The sequence below is a fragment of the Vigna unguiculata genome, chromosome 9 (genome assembly GCF_004118075.2).
Source record: "Vigna unguiculata cultivar IT97K-499-35 chromosome 9, ASM411807v1, whole genome shotgun sequence".
NCBI classification, from domain to species: Eukaryota; Viridiplantae; Streptophyta; class Magnoliopsida; order Fabales; family Fabaceae; genus Vigna; species Vigna unguiculata.
The window spans coordinates 40,021,828-40,032,058 of record NC_040287.1 but is presented as its reverse complement, the minus strand read 5'-3'; the positions used below and the strand labels follow the sequence as shown (position 1 = coordinate 40,032,058).

The window sequence follows — 10,231 nt, the reverse complement described above, 5'->3', positions numbered from 1 at the left end:
CAAGTCAATTTTGTGTTCATGAGATTTTATTTTACAAGATAACAATTACAAAGTTTTAGATCACTTGTAAAACATTATAGGATCCATTGTTTACTAAAATTTACTTAAAAAAGTGAATTTTTTAATAAAAAGTTCTAACTTTGGAAAAAAGAATATAATTCATTATTTAGAATCTTTATATTTGGGCACGGGTGTTGATATTTTCATTTTTTAAGAATTTGCTAATTTATAGTTTGCATTAGTAAAGAAAATGAAACATTATCATTATATTACGAAACATGTATCATTACATGTTTTACATAAATAATATATTTTAAAATAACATTATTTGTTTTTAAAAAAGTTTCAAAAAACTATTTCTGGTTGTTTTTTTCAAATAATAATAATGTAAAATAATATTAATAATAACAATAGTAAAATAATAATAATAAATATCATTTAATACTAATAATAAAAATAAAATATTATTAGTTATGCGTAGTAAACAATATTATTCTATGATTAAAATTTATAATTAAACTTTTGAATTGTATATTATATTAAAATAAAACAAGTATACCCGGATCGTTTTTAAAATAAAATATAAGTAGATTACGTGTGAATCTTGTATAAAATAATAAAAAACAAAGTATATGTTAAAATTGGTTAAGCGAAACATAAAATAAAAACTTAAATTATAATAATGTGAAGTTAAACATAAATTATTGTAATGAAAATTAATATATATATATATATATATATATATATATATATATATATATCATAATTATAAAAATAAATTAATATTGAAATGATAATATAATATAATAAATATTAACTCAAATTTTGCTGACTAAGAAATAATTTAAGATAAACTATATTTATTGATTGAGTATTACAAATTATCAATAAAAAATTATATTTTTAATTAAAGAAGTTTAAAATAATCAATAAAATCAATTTATTGATAAAAAAATCGTTAGTCATCAATTACATAATTATTAATTAAAACTGTAAAAATTTAAAAGATTTCAGAACGTGGGGAATAAAAAACAATCCATTCTTAGAAAATTAAATTTAATTAATGGAATTAATTGGTGAATTATTGAAAAGCATTTAGAAACAAATCATATCATTGATTGTAAAAGTAAATGTTTTAATTCTTTAAAGATATTTCCTGTCATAATAAATCTGGTAAAAAATAAATATAAACTAAGTTGATGCAGAATTCGTTACTTTAAACTATTATTTCAAATATAATGATTTTAGATAAATAGAGCAAAATCTTAAAATTAAGGATTAGATATTTATTGCAAATAAATAATTAAAGAGATTAATTTAAAATCAATAAATAGTTAAAACTCTGATAACTAATATTAAAAATATATTTAGATTTTAATTCACAAATGAATCATAATTTTTTATTAATGATAGAGATTAGATTAAATATAAATAATTTTTAATTTATAACTTAGTCCATATAATAATTAAACACATTTTATCTATAAATTAGTTTTCATTTAATAATTTTCTTATAATCGTTGGACAAGACTTTTTTTAGATAGTATCTACTTGTGAAAAAACTTTTAATCCTAGAGTGTCTCCGAAGTGTTAGTCATGAATCAGATTTTATAAGAAATGTATTGATACATGTTAATATACATCTTTTTTTGTTAGTTTTGGGTGTTTTATTTTCAAAATGCAATTTTTTTATATGTTAAATATTTTTAATATATTTTAACATATTAAAATTAGTGTATTTTGGAAGACAAATAATATAAAACATCTAATAGAAAATCTAAGTTCGATAATATGATATGATGAAAGTTTTGAGAATAAAAAAATATATTTAGTTATATAATTAAGTTAGCTCTTTAAATTGTAAACAATTTAAATACGAATAAAAACATGTAATGTCATGCTTATTTGACGTCATCATCGGACTAAATCTATAACAACCTAAAAAGACATAACAATTGTACTAATATAACTTATAGTTTTAAAGTTTTACCCAATAAAAGATTTTCAATATAGTTAAAATTTCATTTAATTAAAAGATATATACATACATATATAAATCAACACTACCAAAAAATAAACCCTTGCATTTAAAATTTCCATCAAAACATTAAATCATCTTCTACTCATGTATCAATTATAATCACACTAAAAAACCATGACATATAAATTAACAATGAATACATGCATATCAAAGGGCAATATAAGATTAAAAAACAATAATAAACTTAAGAGCCAAATATATCACTATAAGTCAATATAAGTTGTAAATTTGTAAATATTAGTACGTGTAAGAATTCTTATTCAATTTCTCACACCTAATATATTACAGATTAAGTAAGATGTTCTATGTTATAATATACATTACTCAATATTAAAAAAATGCATACAAGATCTTCATGTATGTAAATAAAACATCAATTACAATTCAACGACTCACAATAAACTAATTCACTTATATATATATATATATATATATATATATATATATATATATATATATATATATATATATATATATATATATATATTATCAACTTGTAAACATTTGATCGAGTAAAAAAGTTCAATAACAAAAATATAAAAAGTTAATTGCTGTCAGGATTTTTAGCTTGAACGATAATTCATCAGATACATAATGTGTATAATTGCTATTTTTTTGATATTTTTTATGACTTTAACATGGATTTTCCAAAAATAAATAAAAATAAATAAATAACATAACATTTACCCAGAAATATTTGAAATATTTATACATTTAACATATGTATGCAAAAGACTTGTATCATTAGTTTTAGGAACTTATATTATGTTATTTTGGTAGACATGACAAATGAATGAATTTGTTTTTATTTTGACGAAAATTTTTAGTATTAATTAAATATGAATATAAGTATTGATAATAGTAAGGAAGATGATAGTTTAACAAAATTTTTTTGACAAATTGCCTTTTTAAGTAAAAAAAGTATTATAGTTATTATTTTATTTTAATTAAAAAAATTAATCTATTTAATTTTATTTATAGAAACTTTGTCAAAAATTTGTTAAAAAAATTTGTCAAAAAGATAATTTTCCTAATAGTAATATTTAAAATTTTCAAGTAGATATGAAGACTAGAATAGATATCTACATACTCGCACTGTCCTTTTTCTCATGCTCCTACCAATGCATATCATCCGACAACTCCTGTCCATGTGTAAATAATTAAAGTATCCATAGTTTCTTAGGTAAATTCTCTCTCTATATAATTCTCTTTCTCTCTTTTCTGATTGTTTGATTTTTTCCATATTTTTTTCTTTTATTACAGTCTTGATTACATTTTTTTTTCATGTACTTATGTTTAAAATGGGATGTTATATTAGTTCAGTGAATTAAATAATCATAAGTCTCACTCATATATATATATATATATATATATATATATATATATTACTTCTTCTTACTATGTTTATTGATTGTTTTTCTTTTTTTTCACATAAAATTTTTTTATTCTCAATATTTAATATAATACTACTTATCAAATATTTTAAATTTAGTACTTATTATAAATGGTTATTTATCTCGAAACACAATCTTATCATCAGTGTTTCTATTCTTTAACTAGAAAGTTATGCTTAAACAAAAAGTTGCAGTACATGGTATGTTTTTATTATTAATAAAAACTCAAAAAAAGTCCATTTTAAATAATGTTTAATTTAAATTTTTATATCTGTTTTAAAAAATCTTCATCGAAAAAAATTTTAAATTTAATAAAAATATATATAACAATTAATTAATATAAATAGTAATGTTTTCATTTGATGCCTGACTTGATGATGTGAATGGAGGAGTTCATTCCCATTGTCGGGTTGATGTCTCTAAGTTCTCGCCCTTATAAATACACAACCCTAGCAGACCATTATATTCATGACACCACACCACACCACACGTTCAAACATTATCTTTCACCACTGACACTCTTTCGCTGGATTTAGTGTTAACAGACATGCTGTCTAGGAAGGCTAGTGAGGAGTGTCATGGCGAAGACTCTTCTTACTTTGTAGGATGGCAAGAGTACAACAAGAATCCTTATCACCTCATTCGAAACCCAACCGGAATCATTCAGATGGGACTTGCAGAGAATCAGGTTAACTTAATTCATTTCCTTCTTTCCTCTACTAACACCTATTACCTATATCTGTTCAACCTGTGATTAAAAGTTGGATTATCAAATATAGATCTGCTTCATGTTCATAAGAAATATCTTAAAAAAAGAAGAAAATGTGGCCTCAAACAAGAAAAGTAAACAAAAAAGTCCCCACAGAAAGACACGAGAATGTTTGAAGCTTTTATTTACAACCATGCTTGACCAGTTGACCTTGCAACATGGGGTTGGGATATGTCAACACAATGTTTTCTGAGTGCGGTGCACATGTAAATTTCTTTGGAGAGCGGCTATATATATATATATATATATATTATGAAGTATATAAAAATATTATTTTATTTCTTTAATTTTATATATTTGTCCCTTTCAACATATTGTTTTCGTTTTTTTTTTATTTTAGGATCGATTTTAAGAAAAAATTGTAAAAATGGATTAGTTAAATTTTTTTTCAAAATGGAGTTAAGTCATCAAAGTGGAGGACGACGTTAAAGGTGAAGTCGTCTTCCACCCAACCAATTTTTGTTTTTTTAAAGTAAAACCGTGATGTGAGAGGCTGGTTTCTATTTATATGAAAAGTGAAGTCGTCTTTGTACAAGACGACTTCACTTTTCACATTTTTTAATGTGAACTTGGAGTTTTAAATTTTTACTTTACGTTATTAGCATATTTAATGACATCTCACAACATTTTATTTATAATATTTATAGAAAAATTAATAAATATTTAATGAAAATCTTTGACAATCAGACTGATTTTAATGTATATTAAATACAAACTAGAAAATGTGGAATGACTTAATTTGTATTTAAAGGAAATCGTTTTAATAAAACGACTTAAATTTTGCATTTAAAAGGAACGTAAAATAAAAATTTAAAATTTCAACATCAAACAAAAAATGAAAAATGAAGTCCTATGTGAGGAAAATTTCACTTTTCATATAAATAAAAAGTGGCCTCCATAGCACGGTTTCATCTTTTGAAAAAAAAAAAAAATTGGCTGGATAGAGGACGATTTCATCTTTAATGTCGTCCTCAACCCTGACGACTTGACCCCATCTTGCAAAAAAATTTTAAACGAACTTATTTTTACAAATTTTACTTAAAATTGACCCTAAAATAATAATAAAAGAAAACTTATTGTTTTCACTTGGATCTGTCACATGTCTCTGTTTATTGTAGGTATAGTTAGATGTTTACTGAACTTTCTTATTTTGCAGCTTTCATTTGACGTTCTTGAATCATGGGTTGAGAGAAATCCTGATATTTTGGGGATGAAGGAAGACGGGATCTCTGTATTTAGAGAGCTTGCTCTGTTTCAAGATTACCATGGATTACCTGCTTTAAAAAAGGTAAGACACAAGTGTTTCTGTTAATAAGGGAATTGCGTGGTATTTCTTTTTTCCTTTTATAATTAACTTTCATGTGTGTGTTTTTTTAATATGCGTTTATTAAGGAAAATTGGGATATAGTGAGAAATAGAAATAGTTATATTACAATAGTAACAAATGTAATAATATTATTATATTCACATAATAGAATTAAAATAAATTATTGGTTAGTTTACTGTTTTTTCTTTTGGCCATTGAATATCTAACTATAAGACCTACCGTTTGTGTGGATATGTATGTATGAATATCAATATATTGTTATAATTGCTATAACTAAGTAGAATAAATGATATATCTATTACTAGTTCAATTCTAATGGGTAAAAAAATAGAGGTACATCATATATGAGAAAGTATATTTTCTATTTTCACTTACAAGAAGCAACATTATATTTCACTTTATTTTATGTTTTCAAGAGTTTAAAATAAACAGTAGGAAATAATAAACAGACTTTTTCTTTTAAAATTATGTGAGCTCATGTGAAATTGTGTGTAAAAGAGTTATAACTTTCTTTTTAAGAAAATTTTGAAGTAACAACTCATATAATTGATTAATGTTTAAATATAATCTCTTAATATATATTTTTAAAATATAATTGATAATTATTAAGCTTAATTTATTCTTTACGAATGTGAGCTTCTTTTTAATTGGAATAAAAATTAACATAATTGATTATTGTTAGAAATAATTGAGTATTTTTTAAAGGTCAAGTTTTTCAAAAACAATATGAAACAATCGATTATCTACTATTCATATCGATTATATGCGAAAGTGAGTAAAATTTAAGTTTGGTCTAACGTGATATAATCAATTATAACTCTATTTTTAACTAAAAGAAGCGTAATATTGTATCTATGTTTTTTCTTTAATACTTGGCCTACAGAGGTGCACCATTTTCTTACATGTAATGTAATCATTCTCTTTTCAAAAGTTGTACTATATATACTGTTAAGGTGTGTTCACTGATAGTTTTCTTAGACGATATGTGAAGACTTTTCTCACGTCCAACATAACATGTTTGCGCTACAATGGTTATTTGTACTTGATCATGAAAGTCATCAGTGTAAGAAAAAAAGTCAACACAAAAGGAAAGAAAAGAAGAGATAAAACTCTGGTACAATGATGCGACTATACTTTACACTCGTTTAATTAAAAGAAAATTATCTTTGTAACTCGTGTTGATTATTATTTCGTAGATAATTCGAAACAAGTCCATTTTTTTTTATTGAAAACAATATGAACATATTTATGTAACACATGTCGAGTTAAAATAAATATATGCAAAATGAAATTTTATTTAGTATTTTTCAATTAGTTAAATATTGTATGTATTATTTGGAGACATTTTGTATCACAAGATCTATCGTTAATAAAAAATTATGATTTTTTAAATTAAGTTACTAGTTTCTAAAAGAATAAAATTGGTTACTAATTTAATTAAAGACTAATTTAAAATCTGATTGCCATAATACTAATGCTAGAGATTAATCTTAATCACAAATCAATTTAATATTGTTATTATTATATAAAAAATCATTTAATATCAATTATATAAAGAAACGCATTTAAAAATAAAATAACGGGGTTGACAGTTAGAGTAAAGCGTAACTCGATAGGAAAAAGATATTTAAAATAGTTAACAAATATATTATTTAACTTTTGAAGTTTGTGTAGTTTATATTTGAATTTAAAAGACGAATAATTAGTTTCTAACCTGTTCTGGTCCCTTGAAGGAACTGGTGGAATTTATGTCGAAAATAAGAGGCAGTAGAATAAAATTTGATCCAAAGAAGCTGGTCCTTACCGCTGGTGCCACTCTTGCTAATGAGATTATGATGTTTTGCCTTGCTCATCCAGGAGAGGCTTTCATTCTTCCCACACCTTACTATCCCGGGTATAAATTCTTCTCTTTTACCTAACCATAATTTGGACTAAACTTAAATATTTATTTAATTAATTTTACACATTTTTGTAAAAATGTGTAAAATAATTTTATATTGTTATTTATTTTAATCGGACAGGTTTGATAGAGATCTGAAATGGAGAACAGGGGTTGAGATTGTTCCACTGCATTGCTCAAGTTCAAACGGTTTCAGAATCACTTCCTCTGCTTTAAAACAAGCCTATAAAAAGGCACAGAAATTGAATCTCAAAGTGAAAGGGGTCTTAGTAACTAACCCCTCGAACCCACTAGGGACAACAATGACCAGAGCGGAACTTAACCATCTAATTGATTTCGCAATCGAGAAGAACATTCACATAATCAGCGACGAAATCTACTCGGGCACGGTCTTCGACGCACCCGAATTCGTGAGCATAATGGAAGTCGTGAACGAGAGAACAAGTAGCATCAACGACATTCGGAATCGTACACACATAATATACAGTCTCTCCAAAGACCTCGGAGTACCGGGATTTAGGGTGGGGATGATTTACTCAGAAAACGAAACGGTGGTGGCCGCTGCAACGAAAATGTCAAGCTTTGGGTTGGTTTCATCACAGACTCAACATTTGGTGGCCAACGTGCTGAAGGACAAGAAGTTCAGTTTTGATTACATTGAAGAGAGTCGGAGGAGAGTGAAGAGGCGCATGGAGATGCTGGTTTGTGGTCTGAGAAACGCAGGGATTCGGTGCTTGAAAAGCAATGCAGGGTTGTTCTGTTGGGTGGACATGAGACATTTGTTAAGCTCTGCGACTTTTGAGGCAGAGAAGGAGCTTTGGATGATGATTCTTTGCCATGTTGGGTTGAACATATCTCCTGGTTCTTCTTGCCACTGCTCCGAACCTGGGTGGTTTAGGGTATGTTTTGCCAACATGTCCGAAGCCACGTTAAAAGTTGCAATGCGCCGAATGAAGGCTTTTATAGATTCCACCGTCGCTGTTGTCAACAACAACGGTTGTACTTGTGAGCAATCTGTGAGGGTCAATTGCTAAGTGAGGGAAGGGAACTCGTATGCTTCATTGATCTTCTTTTCAGTTCATTTCCAGATTATTGCAAGGTGATGAATAGTGAATTTCTAAAATATTCTACTGCAATAAATTATGTTGAAGAGGAGATTCTTTCTACCTGTGATTTTATATTCTTTGAAATGCAATTTATGGAAATGTTATTACTAGAAAATTATTTAATGTACTACGTTTGATTAATTTCTATATTCCAAAGAATACTCCATAAATTCTAAATTAATTGAAAAAATATAATTGGGTTTTAATAAAGTAACTTTCCTCTTCTCCACACACACACACACACACACACACATATATATATATATATATATATATATATATATATATATATATAAACAATGAAAAAAGGAGACGTATACTTAACGCTAAAAATAAAAATAATGAATTTAGGTCATATAGTTCAAAATAGATGTGAAAACTTAGAGCAACTTCAAACTAGGCCAATAAAAAAAAATTCAAAAACCAAATTTAGTTGAGGAAATAAAAATAACTAAACATAGTTAAAGTTATCATCACCAAAAACCGGATCGACAGTTAATGTGGTTAGAAAATTGAAGACAAACAACTTTTAGAAGATATCTATATTTATTGTTTCTCATTTTTATCTATAATTTTTTTTATTCTTATCTTTATTTTATGACGTGATTTGAAATAAATCATCAAATTAATGTATTATTATATATATATATATATATATATATATATTTTTTTTTTTTTAAATAATGACCAATACTACACTAAAAGATAGTGATAATATAATTTTTCTTTATCTAAGCGCAAGTTATTATCTCGTTCATTATCTAATTACTTGTTTATATATTATCTCATTTGTTGCATAAACAGGTGTTTATATTTAAATACACCAACTATATAAGTATATTTTTGGTATATTTAAGTGTATGGGAAATACAATTATAATGTTTTAGACAACAGTAATATTTGATTTATTTATTTTCTATCATGAAATAACATTTAAACAAAGAATAAAAGTGTAAAATATCGCAATTTAAAATCGATACAGTTTTGTCAAAAGCCATTTTTTCTCAATTGAAAAGAAAGAAAAGTTAAGGCCTTTTGAAAGTTTACATGTTTTGTGAACATTTACATGATCAGTTAATACAAAAATTGTACAAAAAATATTATTACCAATTTAACAAAATTTAATAACCATAATTTCAGGATCTAAGTGGGACAATTAAAATTATTTAGATTTTAATCCAGCGATCGTTTGAATTTGTGAATAGTTTTATCATTGTTTCAAAGTCATAAGAGATTTTGTTATACGCCGAGTGAATATAAATCAATTCAAGAAAATAATTTCACATGATTTATTTTAAATATTTAATTAAGAATATTTTTAAAAGAATTATTATTAATATCAGTGAATTTGTATGCTGAGTGAATATAAATGGATTAAAGAAAACAATTTCTCGTGATTCATTTTAAATATTTACAAGGGTTATATAAAAAAAAAAGGAGAAACAATTTTCGAGAACGTTTTTTAATAAGCAGGGATTTTGTTAAACACCTGAATAGGGTAAAATATGATTATAATTTTGTCGTGGTGTAAAAGTCAACAACTATATAATAGAGTATTTTTGTTCTAACATAACAGTATCCCATGCGCTGACGTGACATCCCGTACGATTCGAAAATTAAGAGTTTGGGAAATGCGTGGTATGAAACAAATCTTTGGTGGCCATTCTGGCATGTGGGATTGGGCACGTGGAGAA

General features: G+C 25.4%; 1 protein-coding gene across 1 annotated transcript; it reads left to right on the top strand.

The window, feature by feature from the left end:
• Positions 1–3,982: 3,982 nt before the first annotated feature.
• On the top strand, positions 3,983–8,535 carry LOC114162708 (1-aminocyclopropane-1-carboxylate synthase 9-like). The gene is made up of 4 exons (XM_028046669.1): positions 3,983–4,123; positions 5,361–5,492; positions 7,265–7,425; positions 7,553–8,535. Exons 1-4 carry the CDS (start codon positions 3,983–3,985, stop codon positions 8,463–8,465), a joined length of 1,347 nt encoding a protein of 448 aa, XP_027902470.1. The 3' UTR covers positions 8,466–8,535.
• The last annotated feature ends 1,696 nt before the right edge of the window (positions 8,536–10,231 follow it).

Coding starts and splice junctions, on each gene's coding strand:
- LOC114162708 (XM_028046669.1), top strand. CDS start 3,983: ATGCTGTCTAGGAAGGCTAGTGAGGAGTGTCATGGCGAAGACTCTTCT. Junction 5,493..7,264: donor GATTACCTGCTTTAAAAAAG/GTAAGACACAAG, acceptor GGTCCCTTGAAG/GAACTGGTGGAATTTATGTC. Junction 7,426..7,552: donor CCCACACCTTACTATCCCGG/GTATAAATTCTT, acceptor TTAATCGGACAG/GTTTGATAGAGATCTGAAAT.